General features: G+C 45.0%; 2 protein-coding genes across 10 annotated transcripts in view; both read right to left on the reverse strand.

Moving 5' to 3' along the window:
- LOC125289084 (basement membrane-specific heparan sulfate proteoglycan core protein-like) overlaps window positions 1-15000 on the reverse strand; it is a 947802-nt gene that overhangs the window by 413903 nt on the left and 518899 nt on the right. The window lies entirely within an intron of this gene.
- arhgef11 (Rho guanine nucleotide exchange factor (GEF) 11) overlaps window positions 1-15000 on the reverse strand; it is a 34824-nt gene that overhangs the window by 13494 nt on the left and 6330 nt on the right. For 6 of the 9 annotated variants that reach the window (XM_048235918.1, XM_048235921.1, XM_048235920.1 and 3 more), the window contains 19 exons: window positions 13508-13579; window positions 13232-13339; window positions 12926-12974; window positions 12729-12766; window positions 12382-12477; window positions 11798-11866; window positions 11311-11415; window positions 9317-9415; window positions 9003-9045; window positions 8629-8725; window positions 8377-8499; window positions 6286-6309; window positions 5410-5539; window positions 4666-4753; window positions 4167-4196; window positions 3742-3871; window positions 2433-2639; window positions 1803-1850; window positions 714-862 (listed from right to left, as the gene is read on the reverse strand). In XM_048235918.1, the coding sequence (XP_048091875.1) occupies window positions 714-862; window positions 1803-1850; window positions 2433-2639; window positions 3742-3871; window positions 4167-4196; window positions 4666-4753; window positions 5410-5539; window positions 6286-6309; window positions 8377-8499; window positions 8629-8725; window positions 9003-9045; window positions 9317-9415; window positions 11311-11415; window positions 11798-11866; window positions 12382-12477; window positions 12729-12766; window positions 12926-12974; window positions 13232-13339; window positions 13508-13579 (1705 nt within the window). The remainder of the gene's footprint in view (window positions 1-713; window positions 863-1802; window positions 1851-2432; window positions 2640-3741; window positions 3872-4166; window positions 4197-4665; window positions 4754-5409; window positions 5540-6285; window positions 6310-8376; window positions 8500-8628; window positions 8726-9002; window positions 9046-9316; window positions 9416-11310; window positions 11416-11797; window positions 11867-12381; window positions 12478-12728; window positions 12767-12925; window positions 12975-13231; window positions 13340-13507; window positions 13580-15000) is intronic. The other 3 variants (XM_048235925.1, XM_048235919.1, XM_048235922.1) reach the window with 2 other exon arrangements.

The following is a 15000-nucleotide window of genomic DNA, read 5'->3' on the forward strand; positions in this document are numbered from 1 at the left end:
ACAGAAAGACAGACATACAGGCAGACAGACACGCACAAGCATACCCACGCACACTCAAAGCATGTGTGCCATCTGCTAGCGTGCATGAGCTTTTTAGCCGCACAGCCATCCATCAACATGTCATCAGCTCTCGAGCCGCCTGCATACTGAATCCACGGGCTCAGCAGTGGTGGTGATATGATCTATGGCCGAGCAGCAGGAGCGACACACACCATAAACAAGCAAGCTTTATGGCATGTCAACAAAACATTGCTACACTCGAGACTGCTTGTCTCCACACATGGGACCAACCAGCGCTGGCATTGACAGGGTTATGTGGGTAGCATGACAGGGAAATAAGACTAGATGGATAGTATTTCAATGCTGTTGCCACTACAGAAAGCAGGACAACAACCATTGTTTTATGCATCATGCAACAAATGCCCAGAGCCTTTATTTCTGTGCAATAAAAGAGGGATCCCTGTCTTGGGACACTGTCTTAGAGGACTGGTATAGCCCTGCGGTGTGTCCCGTGCGCGTGGGGAGAATTGCGACAATGGTGCACATCTTCGTCACACGCAAAGGAGCATGCAGGACTATACAACTTCCTTTACTAAGAAGCCACTAAGACGTTTTTCTGTGACTCAGCAAAAAAAAAAAAGCTTCTTTCCCTCTGTTTAGCTGCCTTCCTCTTTCCCCCTCCTGGCCTTTCTCTTTGACCCCGCGAGGCTCACCATAGATGACAGCCTGGCAATCGACCTCCCGCGGGCTGAGCGAGGCAAGGATGGGCGCGTCCACCGTTTCCTGCCAGTTCTGCCCATCGGGCACGTCCTCCTCCAGAGCAGGGGCTTCTGGGAGCAGCAGCGCAGGTAGCTCCACACTCCTGTAGTGGGGGGGGGGAGAGAGGGATGGAGAGAGAGAGAGAGAGAGAGAGAGAGAGAGAGAGAGAGAGAGAGAAAGAAAGAGAGGGTGGGGAAGACAAAAAGAGACAGTTGGAGAGAGGTAGAGAGAGGTTAGACAAAGAAAGGGGAAAGGGGTCAAGAGTCAGAAAGGACGGTGAAATAAACGATCATGACAGTAAAAATTGAAGTTATGTACCATTTTATGATGTAGGGTAACTCAATGTTTCTACTACGGTGCTACACTGTTTTGGGGTATTTTAGGATCTATTACTGTGGCCATTTGACCGACATGTTAACATTTATTTACGGTGCACACGGGCAAATGAATAAGCAACGGGCCGCTTGTACTGACCTCTGAATACAAGGTTGTGCAGAGGTTATCTGGAACGCATGCACAATGTATGCCCATTCTCATTCTGGGGTAAGTTAACTGACAGACTACCTCTTTAAATAAGGAAAAACAGCATTTCCAAACCACACAGCGCTACGTATGCTGAGGATGGTCCTCACGTGCCCACACTGCCTAAGAGGACCTAAGTACTCAGAGGGGTCCAGTGGATCACTTGGCATCCCTCTCAAATGTTCATCACCCTCAAATCAATCATTTCCAGGAATTAGTGGAAGCGAAGGAGAGGATGTGGGCTATCTAATGGCCAATTACCGGTACAGGTTCAAAACATTTCAGATGCACATTAATACTGGACAATTAGAGACCATTAAGGGCCATTAAGTGTGTGTTGCCTATGAGCAGGTATCTTGGAATGGGAAAAAGTGTGTGAGTGTGTGTGTGTGTGTGTGTGTGTGTGAGAGAAAGAGGTGTAATAATGATAATTTACATTTAAATAAGAGTGAGTGTGAGTGTGTGCCTATGTGTTTGTGGTGTGTGTTGTCAGACTGGGATCTGCAGCTCCTGCGACTCACCTGCGTCTAGTGCGAGGAGTGTATGGAGGAGTGGGGTTCTCCAGAGACCTGAGAGAGAGGCGGGGGGGGGGGGGAGGGTGGATAAGAAATGAGATAGAAAGGGTCTCAGAAAGTGCCATGTAAGCATGTCCACGCCTGTACGTGTACAAAAGTGCAGATGCACAAAAGAAAACGTGTGTGTGTAAGCAAGGGTCTGTGCGAGTGTGTGTGTATGAAATGTGAGAGTAAGCCAGTGCAAGTATGATTTTGTGTGTGTGTGTGTGTGTGTGTGTATTTGAGTATGTGTGACTACATGGGGTTGTGTGTGTGCGTGTGCATTTGAGTATGTGTGAGTACATGGGGTTGTGTGTGTGCGTGTGTATTTGAGTATGTGTGAGTACATGGGGTTGTGCGTGTGTGCGTGTGCATTTGAGTATGTGTGAGTACATGGGGTTGTGTGTGTGCGTGTGCATTTGAGTATGTGTGAGTACATGGGGTTGTGCGTGTGCGCGTGTATTTGAGTATGTGTGAGTACATGAGGTTGTGTGTGTGCGCGTGTATTTGAGTATGTGTGAGTACATGGGGTTGTGTGTGTGTGTGTGAGTGAGTATGTGAGTGTGTGTGTGTGTGTGTGTGTGTGAGTGTGTGTACCTGGCTGAACTACTGGAGGCTGAGGACGAGGCGCTGTGATGTAACGGCCGCAGGCCCGGCCCCTCCCTCTCCTCCCCGCAGTCCTCCATGTCCACATCGCTACGGGAACGAGGTACTGACTCTGCCCCCGTAGTGATGCCCCGGCGACGCCCCTCCCCTTGGGCCTTCAGAGACTCACTGCGAGCCAAACGCACAGAGACCGTCGGGCTGTGTGTGACAGAGAGAGAGAGAGAGGGAGAGGGAGGGAGGGATGGAGAGAGGGAGAGACCGAGACAGAGAGGGAGGGAGAGAGAGAAAGGGGAGGGAGGGAGAGAGAGAGGGAGAGAGAGAGAGGGGGAGGGAGGGTGAGGGAGAGAGGGAGGGAGGGAGAGGAGGGGGCAGGGAGAGGGAGAGAAAGGGCAGGGGAGGGGCTAGAGAGAGAGAGAGAGAGAGAGAGAGATGGCGGGGGCGGGGAGGGGGGTTTGGGAGGCAGAGGGGAGAGAGTAAAACAAGAAGGAAGAGAGGGGGGATGGAGAGAGGGGGATGGAGAGAAAGAGGAAAATGGAGAAAAGTGTAAGAAAAAGGGGACACAAGTAAGAAGAGAGAATAATAACGTGGAAAACAACAGAGTATCAATGCATTGTAGCATATTATGAATCTCACACACACACACACACACACACACACACACACACACACACACACACACACACACACACAGATCTGAGGCAGCTGTTCACACACATCGGACACGCCACCCACTGTACTCCCAAATGAATATCAAATGAGGTTGAACACATCAGCGCGCGCGGACACACACAGGCATTCAGACACCAAAATACACACACAGACAGACAGATACCGACCGACAGACAGACCAACAGATAGACCGACAGACAGACAGACAGACAGGATCTTGTGAGGATTCAACTTCAGGCCAAAACTCCTAAAACTTGTATTGTAGTCCTGTAGTATTTTGTGAGGGCTTGTAATTACTACAGCGAAATATGAATTCTATGAAAACAGCATTAATTCTCAACAATTGCAATGATTTTTGCAGAAATGTTGCAGATATAAGAAAAATGTTCTAATTGCAGGAAACCCATGGATTTGTGAAAAGATCTCAAAATTCCATGAGGGACAGCTATTAAACAAAAAAAGCAACAACAAAAAATGCACACACACACGCCTGTCAATCACTCCATATACACACCAACATACACCTGTCTATTACCTACTCAAAGCTGTCCAAGTGATTGTAAAACACAGACACTGACAAAAATAACACACACACACACACACACACACACACACACACACACACACACACCTGTCCATGCTCTCCTCTCCAAGGCTGCTGGTCGAGAGGTGCTGGCCCTCAGCGTCTTCCCCCTCCTCCCCAACACTCTCCGAGTGGTTCTCAAACTGCTGGATGATGTTCCGCACGTTACCTGGACGGACTGCAGAGACAGAAAGAGAGGGAAACAGAGGGACAGAGAGAAGGGGGCAGAGAGTGAGAGAGTGAGGGAGGGGGAGGGAGAGAGAGGGGTGAGGGGGGGAAAGAGAGATGATGTTGGGTGGAGATGACATGTCCAAGAAATAATACATTTTAAATGAGACAAGGAGAGACAGACACATGGCCTAAAATACAAAAAAAATTACTTGAAATATATGAAAAAGATGTGGGGGGAAAATTGAAATAAGAATATTAATATCATATGAAAGTAATGTCAAAATCATAGAAAGCAAAAGTACCTTCTGTGGGGGACAATGGGACATGGAACGCTGAAAAAGGGGAAAGGAAACCATGAGGGTGAACTCCACAAAGGGATTCAAACAATGAAACTCATTCATCTCCCAAACCACAACCCCAGCAACACAACCGACAATAAAAACCATAAGTAAAACAAAAGATGACATGCAAAAGGATAAGATGACATGCAAAAGGCAAAAGACATTTCCCACTGACACTAGGCCGTGGCTTTTAAGCTGTGATCTAGGCATTTATGAGTGTTTCAAGTGCATGATGGAATGCCAGAATGAGTCAGAATATACTTCTGCAAAATGGAACAGCGTAACTTCCTCCTCTGTATAAGTCTGTTTATATGAGAACTGAATTCACATTAATCCAGCAAACTCAACATAGGTCTTCCATATACTGAATGCAACTGTCTCTGTGCATGCTTGGGTAAGTATTTAACATTGAAGTGCTTAGCAGTGTCCTCTGTTCGTCTGCCCTGCATGGGGTTCTTACTGGACTGTGACGTGCTCCTGGGTTTGCCAATGTACTTCAGGATGGGGTTTCTCTTCTTGTCCTCACCATCCTTCTTGCCACTACTTAACTGTTACGATGAGGAAGAGGAAGAGAGAAAGAGAGAGAAAGAGAAAGAAAGAGAGAGAAAGAGAAAGCAATCATTTCTTGTCAATGAAATAATGTCCGATCTATTTGTTGATTTCCTTTTCTTTCATGACGACGATGTTGTGATATTGTCAAAAATGATCATTGGAACAGTGAACATTTCAAGCATGAGAACAGATTTTCGTTCGCTCTTGGAGCCCTGCTGCTCTGGTGAAACTGAACACCACCACATGGCAGGTGAGACCTAACTGGAATCTCAAAGGTTGTTGACCTTTTTTTTTTTTTTTTTACTGCCTGGCTTTCCACACGCCGCTTGTGTCAACCAACTTCAATTTGCAGCTAAAGTTAAATCTGACTAGTCACATTTAGATTCCATAACACGAATCATGACAGCGACTACTTCAGTGACCACAACGCCCTCTTAGGGGTAGCCTCTTATCATGCTTGATGTGCTCTTGGCAGGGTCCTGTCTGGTACATATCTACCAGAACAACAATGGGATTCTAGAACACGGGCAGCTGAGAGCTAATAGGAAATGTTGGCTGTCGCGTACAATCTTAACAGATGTTAGTACGGTATTAGCTGTTGGTTATCTTTCCCTATTAGTCTATGGCTAGTGTGAAATGCTGGTTATCCTACCCTCTTAGCCTTGGGGAAGAATGGGAGCCACTTCTCTTTCTCAGAGATGAGGCCTGGAAACACACGCGAGTCCCGCAGCTTAATGCCCGAATGTCTCAGGTAGAGCAGCACCGCAGATGCCAGAGGAGAACTAATGGAGAGATGAGGGGGAGAGAGAGAGAGAAAGAGATAGAGAGAGAGAGAGAGAGAGAGAGAGAGAGAAACAAGAGACAGAGAAAGGAAAGAGAGAGTGGGAAAGGGAGAGAGAAAGAGAGACAGAGAGGCAAGGCAAAAAAGGGGAAAATCAACCATCAGGGAAAAATGGTAAGTGTTCAAATGTCAGGAGTAGGGATGTATGTAATGATACTGTAATGATATGTAATGTGAATCGGCTAAAAAATCAATACAAAAGTGTAAAGATTACATCGCTGAGAAAAAAAAAAAAAAACATGAATCGTGATGGAATTTTTAAACAGAATAGGACATAATCTGCTTTTGATTTCACTTGTTTGACGTCAGTTGTTGGTTGGTTGTTCGGAGTGATAAAACACAGAGGCATCCTGATGATTGGCAAAAATAGTAAAAGTGCGAGCCAGAATTGATTATTGTAATTTAAAACAACCTCATCCAGGCACTGGATAATATGCATGGGACTGTGACACTTAGCTGACAACAAGTTCAGACCTTCTCAGTTTATATAAATAAAGGAATATTTACAGTCATAATTTGTCTGCTGGTTATTCTGTTCAAAAAAATCATGAGCAAATCGTATCGTGAACTTAAAATCGTGAACCGTACGGAATCGGGAGTTGAGTGTGTGTTATTACATCCCTAGTCAGGAGTTGTGTTTGTAATCTGTGTCTCGTAATGATCTAACATGCACTAGGTAGCTCTTACCTTCTGTCCTCCTCGTGCTTCGAGCTGAAAGGAAACACAGGAGCGAGAACAAAGATTAGCTCTTTTACTGCCAACACATCCCTCTTACAGTCCTTCTCTCTCACATGGCATACATACACTTTAAAACACAGGATGGTCAGCTTGTCCTCCTATAAGGGAGAGCATGCTATGTAGATCCTGCACTCTTTTTGCTCCTACACACACACACACGTTTGAAAGAAAGTGAGCTGCTGTCGCTACAAAAATCATGTGATCTCTCTCTCTGCCTCTCTATCTCTGTGTGTATTTATGTCCCAGTGAGGTGCAAGTGATGCATGTGTGATTTGTGTGTGACTTTGTGTGTGTGTGTGTGTGTGTGTGTGTGTGTGTGTGTGTGTGTGTGTGTGTGAGTGATTTTTGTGTGTGTGTGTGTGTGTGTGTGAGAGTGATTTTTGTGTGTGTGTGTGTGTGTGTGTGTGTGAGAGTGATTTTTTGTGTGTGTGTGTGTGTGTGTGTTCTCTCTCTCTCTTCGTCATATGACTAGAGCTGTGGGGTGTGATTGCTGTTGTGGTGACCTTTGGAACTCTGCCCGAGTCAAGTTTAATTATGTGCTATCTGACTGAACACAGTGGATATCACTTATTGTGTCTGTGTGTGTGTGTGTGTGTGTCTGTGTGTCTCTGTCTGTGTGTGTGTGTGTCTGTGTGTGTGTGTGTGTGTGTGTGTGTGTGTGTGTGTGTCTGTGTGTGTCTGTGTGTGTGTGTCTGTGTAATTACTGTCGACAGTGAGATTTCTAACAGTAGAGGCAATCGAACAACATACCCATACCAAACCATTTACTGTTAACACACAACACAATCCGGCTTTACATTAATGACGGCTAGATTCTGTAGGTCCCAGAGTGCTTTGTCATTCTCCCACAGGTCTTACCCTCAGGCTACGTGGCCAGGCAGTGTAAGCTTATTTAAACCATCAGACCCTCCGTTAATGCACTGAGCTTATTACATAAATGTGTGCATGGTCGTACGCATGCACGGTACATATGGGCTAAATGGGCTTTCCGGCCAGCCACAGGCTATCCAAACTCATGAAATCATCAAATGGTCCTCTGATAATGACTGAAGCTAGTGGGATGCAATTACACTATGACCGATACACCAAAAAGCACCCCTGCAGATCCATGCTCTCCCAAAGTGGTTGACAACAATGGAAACTACAACTACTACTAGAGAAAACAGCAACAGCAAACACTACACCATGTTTTCAAGGCCTCATTATTGAAGAAGTGAACCCCTTTCCCTCTGTGGAGGAGTGTGATTTACTAATGAAGTGAGCACAAGTAAAGTGCCATGTTGTGTGTGTCAATTTGTGTACCCTACACACTACATGTTGTGCCATGTAGTTTGTAGTGTATTAATAATGTAGTGTAGTGTAGTTTAATGCAGTATACTATAATGTAGTGTGTTAGTAGAGTGTGTACTGTAATGTAGTGTAGTATAGTATATAATTTTCTAGTACACTGTTTATTATACCTTTGATGCTAACCGGATTTAATAGTAATTTAGCTAGTCGTCTCTATGCGTCTTTGCTTTCACCATTTTGAATGTTTTATTTGGATTGTGCCGGCTTGTGCAGAGTCGCGTGTGTCCATTGAGGGAGGGAGTGCGAGAGAGAGAGCAGTGCAAGGAAAGGGGGTTTACTTCTATACTGTTTGGTAAAGTTGCACGCATAATCTATCGGTAAGTAAAGCGGGAGATGTGTGTTGCTTATGTAGTACAGTGTACTGCGGTGCACTAGGGATGCGTGAAGTGTACTTGTGAAATGTGTATCGCCGTGTGACTCACAGGATCTCCCAGAGGGCAGTCACCTGCCGGTCCACCATCTGCCTCACTAGAAAGGGTGTGTCGCGATTCTGCCTTTTCACACCGCGACACAGGTTCGTGGATACGAGTGTCGCCATTTCAGTTTCGAATCGCATATCGTTACAGCCCTACTTAGTGAAGGGTGAAGAGTGTCATGTAGTCTAGTGTGCAGTATGCTAGTTCAGTGTACTGTGATGCACTAGTGATGCGTGAAGTGTACTTGTGAAATGTGTATTGCCGTGTGACTCACAGGATCTCCCAGAGGGCAGTCACTTGCCGGTCCACCACCTGCCTCTCCTTAGCCGGGTCACCGTCCAGCTGCTGCAGGTCACTCTCTCCAAACAGAGAGCCCAGTCCCATCATCTGCTTACTCCTGCACACAGACACACATGACATTTACTCACAAATACAAAATAATATGGACAACTCTGTTGTTAAAACACACACGCACACGCACACGCACACGCACACGCACACGCACACGCACACGCACACACACTACCTGTAGTCCTGGATCTGGTCCTGGATGTCAGGCAGGACTTGCTGCTGGAGTTCAGAGAGTGGCCCTCTGATGTCCTCCTGAGCCTGCAGCCGGCTCTCTGCACCAAACACACACACATCACAACACATTAACACACACACACACACACAGCATAGTACACACAAAAAGAACACGCAGCATATAACAGAAACTGTGCACACACACACACACACCATGGAAGCATCACAACATATTAATACACTCATTATAGCATATTAATGATGCATATGATGACCAGTAAGAGCATACCTCATATATCACATATGCACGCCCAGTGTCAAGTTCATTGCACACACATGCACAAACACACACACAATACATAATCAGGAACTCACCAATATCTGTCAGGAACTCCTCTCTCACTTTTATTCTGAGCGGCTATGAAGCAGAGGAGACAGATCAGTCAATAATCTGCACTCAGTTAGATTCAATTACTGCAAGATGACTACCGAACTGCAGAAATATAATATGTGATTCTGTTATTAAGACACTGTTAATCACAATTTGAAATGCCATATGCCACTTTCTGTTAACTATCTGGACGACAAAAGTACAAAAGAGGCCTGATATTTCATTAAAAACGATCTTTAATTGAACTACTGTGATGGACTGAAGGAGGCAGAGAAAGGAAGAGAGAGGAGAAACTCACGGCATCATGATCCAGGAAGTGGGTGCAGATCTGAGGGGCCAGATTGCGAGCGTCCTTAGTGCTGGAACCCAGGTACGCCTCCACAGACAGGTAGAACAGCTAAAAACACACACACACACACACACAGACAGACAGACAGACAGACGTGAGGTTAAAAGAAAAAAACAAATAGCTATTATGATGCATTAAACATCTAAAAGGGGAAGGAAGAGGACAACAATAAGAGAACAACAGGAAAAGCAATCTGCAAGAGATTAATAAGCGGCAGATGGAAGAAAACAGGGTGAGAGAGATTTCAGCTGTAGCGGCTCCTTGGCAGTAAACCTAGAAGGGCAGCTATAGTCTAAGGATGAGTTTAACTGAATTCATATTGTTTTATATTGTGCAAGAGCAGCTTGAAATGCCACTGGACCACTGAGAGTGCACCGGCGTCCTGGCAGCCGGCAGTCAAAACGTTTTTTTATTTATTCATTATAGGGGAATTCAATAGCATAATATTCTTATTCTTATATTTTCTTGATATCCACGCCAAAGATAAAAAAAATGCTAATATGGTTTTGGTGTTCCATACAAACTCGTCATTCCCAAATTGAAACTTCACCTCATAAAGAGAATATAAATTAACTTAGGGAGATGATCTAACAAAACAAGTCTCCATATGAACCCATTCTTATGGCTTGGCTAAACAATATTAAGTTAGAAGTGCTGTGTGGTTGGTTGTTGTACGGGCTCCATAGAACTACAATGAACTCACCATAACAACTCATAACTTCCTTACACACAGAGACTGCAATGAGTCATGCCAAAATTGGACAGAATAGCAAACATAGCCATAGCTAAAACTCACCATCGCAATTAAGAACTTGCTAGTTCTCAGAGACTGCAATTAATCATGCCACAGTGGGCCAGAATAACAAACATAGCCTACCTTATCTTCTTTATACTTGTAAATCCTCTAGGTTTGAAAGTGAAGATGACTTAATCTAACATGTTATAATCCTATATAGAGAGTTAGCCTAGCACAGGCTGAGACTTGCTGGCCTTACTTCTTTCTTCTTTGCTTTCTCTGAGACATTTTAGCCATGATGTTATATAAACAAGAAATAACCTTATCTAATTTTTGTTCTGTAATGCTACAGCATTCATTCTAATAAGTTATGTAATGCTACAGCATGCATTACTCACTGGCCATTTTTGAATGAATCAAAAGAACCGTCTAGGTTACTAACAGCCAAATTACTGCAGAGTAATATGTTACAGTCCCTTACGTTAATAATAAAATGGATAGAAATATTTCTGCCCCCTGAGCCTCTCATGAGCCAAGCGCTTGCTGCAGTTCCATATCGGGCCAACAGATTTACATAGGAAAAAACTGTTTGGCGCTGTGGAATTTCTGGGCAGAGATGTCCGCTGCCCCACGTGAAATGTAATGTCACCGCACAGTAATTGCTATGTAATCTCACTGAATGAATGTACAAACAACATTTATTTAGAATCTATTTTAAGGATCTATTTTTTCTAGGGAGCAATCTAATTTTTGCCCAAATGGACCAGACGCATCTGGATTTCAGGAGTGGGAAGTCTAATGAGGACAAAGTAAGGTGCCATTCACATTTTCATAGATTGTCATCTATATAAAATACTGTTGCTAAAACACTATGTTGTCATGATACTTAGCTAGAAAACTAGCTTACCTGTATAGTGTAGATTGGTAGTTAAGTAACAAACTATTGTTGAACAAAAAGTGAAACTACTTTTAACTATGAACACTAGGTGCTTGCATTGCACCTCGTCTCAAATTACAGTGAGACAACCCCGCAATCATCTAGTATTTCTCTCGTAGCGTTGTTCCACAGGTCAACACAACAACTGAATATGAGCACCTGAAGCTAAAAAGGGTGGCTTCAACATGAAAGGTGCCTATGGGGTTCAGAGGAAGAGAACAAACAGATAAGCCAGAGAAGAGGACAGATAAGAAGGAAATGCACACTCACTAGTGGGTTGGGATCAAGTAGCTGGCTGAAGACGTATCGCATGAAGACAGTCATGTGAGCTGGACGAGATTTCAACAGCTCCAGATCCTGGAAAGGACCATCCACCTGAGAGGGAGAGAGGGAGAGAGAGAGAGAGAGAGAGAGAGAATGAAAGGGAGAAATAGATAGAGAAAGCAAGAAAGAAAGACAGAGAGAGATAAAGGGAGAGAGAAAGAAGGAGAGAGAGAGAGAGAGAGAGAAAGGGAGAGAGCGAGAGAGAGGGAGAGAGAGAATGTGACAGAGATAAACAGACAAAAGATAATTACATCAACAGTGAGGGAGAGGAGGAAAAGTGTGCGAAGCGTGAAATAAAAAAAAAAGTAGTGTAGAGTACGACGAGAGTGAAAGTGAAGTGTCTCTATTCATTGTGTGTGTGTGTGAAGTGTTCTGTGTGATGAAGATGAAGGTGGGCATGGTAGCGCTGATAGGAGGAAGAGGGCTTCCTCACCTCGTTGAAAGTGTACCCATCCTCATCCTCCTCTTCCTCCTCTGGGCCAATGATCTGGGCCTTCCCACCCTGCCAGGAGAACAGTCAACAGTTACACTGTTGCACTCTCTCCCTCTGTGTGTGTGTGTGTGTGTGTGTGTGTGTGTGTGTGTGTGTGTGTATGTGTATGTGTGTGTGAGAGAGAGATACAGTGTGCTTTGTTAGGAGTGTATCTGCAAATAAGCGTGAGAATAAATATGTCTGTGTCTGCAAATAAGGGTGAGTGTAAATGTGTGTAAGTGTGTGTCTGCAAATAACTATGTGTTTGTGTCTGCTTGACTGTGTGTGGCGTGTTACTACCCAGAGGATGGCATGATTTGCATGCTTGTGTTCGTATGCGCTTGAGTGATCGAACATGTCCATGCACTATGTCTGATTGGCTTGGGGTGCTGTGTAAATATGTGTGTGTGTATTTGTATGAACATATGCATGGGTTGTGTCTTACTGGCTTGGATGGAATCATGCATGACTCTGTGTGTGTGTGTGTGTGTGTGTGTGTGTGTGTGTGTGTGTGTGTGTGTGTGTGTGTGTGTGTGTGGTCTCACCGGCTCAGGGGTGCTGTGTGTGTCGGAGCCTTGTCTGCGGTGCAGGGGGATCCGGAGGGAGGAGGAGGAGGGGGAGGAGTGGGGGCTCTCACACACCTGCAAGACCAGGGAGGAGTGATGGGGCCACACACATAATCTCTCTCTCTCTCTCAAACACACACATAATATCTCTCTCTCTCTCTCTCTCTCTCATGTTTGTTGTCTCTCCATCATCCTCTTAACTCGACTCCTCAATCACTCTTGCTCTTGCACACTCGCTCCCTCTTTCCATCTCTCTCGCTCTCGCACACACACACACACACTCTCTCTCTCTCCATCTTGCTTTTGGCACTTCAATTTGCACTCACCTCAAAGTCTCCTTCACTGGACTCCACAGACAGTCGCCCTGCCAACACAGCAAAAGTTAAACACCTGAAGCTAAAGAACAGATAACACACACACACGCACGCACACACACACACGGCAGGAATGCCACACACCCACCCCCACATACACACTCACACATAATGTAACATTGCCAAGTGAATGGACAAAGTGTACACACCTTCTCCTGCGGTTAAATAGCTTGTCACTGATTCTGATCGCTTCCCATCCTGAGAAGGAGAAAGAGAAAAAGAGAAAGAGAGGGACAGAGAGAGGAGGAAAAGAGAAAGAGAGAGGAGGAAAAGAGAAAGAGAGGGACAGAGAGAGGAGGAAAAGAGAAAGAGGGAGAGAGGAATATTGAAACAAAGCGTGAACAGAAAGGAAGAACAAAAGCCAAAATCAGGCCCCAACAGATCTGCCATCTTCTAGAATGTTCTCCCCAAACAAATAACTGAACCACAAGTCACCATGGCAACTGGAAACCCACCAGATCTTGCTGAAGTTTGACTCGGAGTTGATGGGACCGCCTCTTTGCACTCTCTATTCGATCCTCCAAAATGGGGGTGGGATTTCGCAAACACTCCTCCAGCAGCTCCTGGAAAGCCAAACAATATAGACTCGATCACACAGAGCACACGCTGAAACAGTTGCGCTGACAGCTGACAATTTCCTAGGCATGCCACTGCTGATTGGTTAGACCCACTGGATTGACAGTCCCCATGGGTCGATTTTGAGTTGATTTTCAGCATGAACAGCAACATACCTGAAGCTCTGCCTCTTCCTGTTCCAGCATCTTCCTGAGGATCTCCGAGGCGTGCTTCTGCACCTCTGGGTCCTAGAGGGAGAACATTAGGAAAAATGGGCATGAAAAGTATACATTTAAGGTTGGGTCCTGAATCCTAGTAGCCTAGAAATCTAGACGCACCCTAGCAGCAGCAAATGTAACTTGCTGCCCGGGCTAGTCTAGCAACTCTCCGTTGGCTTGTGAGCTGGAAAAATTAAACTACGATAGGGCCAATCACATCGTGTATAAAGACGTTAGGCGGGCATAACATAATGATTGATGGCAGAGTTGCAATGGTTTGGCTTGAATTCCCTGCTACTTGAAAACAAAGAAGATGGATGTTGCTGTTGGCTTAACAGCGTGACACGAAGTTGCTTTTTATAAGTTGGCAAAGTTTGAACTAGCCAACTAGCTCTGCTGGTGGAAAAATGCATGGGACTCATAGCGCTTGTCCTATTAAGTGCAGAGGGAATTTGAAAGACAACCGATTATCCCGCCCTGACTGAGCACTGCCAACGGTGAGTGCCCAGACCCTACATTTTAATGTGGGTCTGGCTCGTCAGGCTAGAATCCTAGAGAAAGGCTGCTGATATTTCAGCTCAAGAGCATTTCAAATACACACCCCTCCCTCGGTCCTGCAGCAATGTTGTTACGTTGCACCTGTTTCTGTTTCTCTTTTCCTCCTCTCTCTTTCTTTTCCTCCTCTCTCTTTCTCTTTTCCTCCTCTCTCTTTCTCTTTTCCTCCTCTCTCTGTCTCTCTTTTTCCTCCTCTTTCTCTTTTCCTCCTCTCTCTTTCTCTTTTCCTCCTCTCTCTTTCTCTTTTCCTCCTCTCTCTGTCTCTCTCTCTTTCTCTTTTCCTCCTCTCTCTTTCTCTTTTCCTCCTCTCTCTCTGTCTCTCTCTTTCTCTTTTCCTCCTCTCTCTGTCTCTCTCTCTCTTTTCCTCCTCTCTCTTTCTCTTTTCCTCCTCTCTCTGTCTCTCTCTTTCTCTTTTCCTCCTCTCTCTGTCCCTCTCTTTCTCTTTTCCTCCTCTCTCTGTCTCTCTCTTTCTCTCTTTCTCCTTCTCAGGATGGGAAGCGATCAGAATCAGTGACAAGCTAAAAACTGCTAAACATCGTATTATATTACGCAAAATGAATATGGTTGTACGAACATTCAAGGACCAAACAGAAATCTGTTCCTTACTAAAAAAAGCTTACAATTCTACAACAGGGAGAGTTGACTGTGCTGCTCTGCACAAATCCACTTCCACTAATCAGGTAGTGCCGCAGTTTGATAACATATCACAGCACTTAGTCACACACCCACACGTGCAAACACACTTAAGTTAGTGATCTGTGCTCTTTATCACTCACCAAAACCTATGATCATATGATCAATACAGGTTCAAGGTGTGGAAATAGTTGTGGGGAGATTGTGCGCATTCATGTGTGTCCATGCACAGACGTGTAGTGTATGTGTGTGTGTGTGTGTCT

The sequence above is a fragment of the Alosa alosa genome, chromosome 24 (assembly GCF_017589495.1).
Source record: "Alosa alosa isolate M-15738 ecotype Scorff River chromosome 24, AALO_Geno_1.1, whole genome shotgun sequence".
In the NCBI taxonomy this organism is placed as follows: domain Eukaryota; kingdom Metazoa; phylum Chordata; class Actinopteri; order Clupeiformes; family Clupeidae; genus Alosa; species Alosa alosa.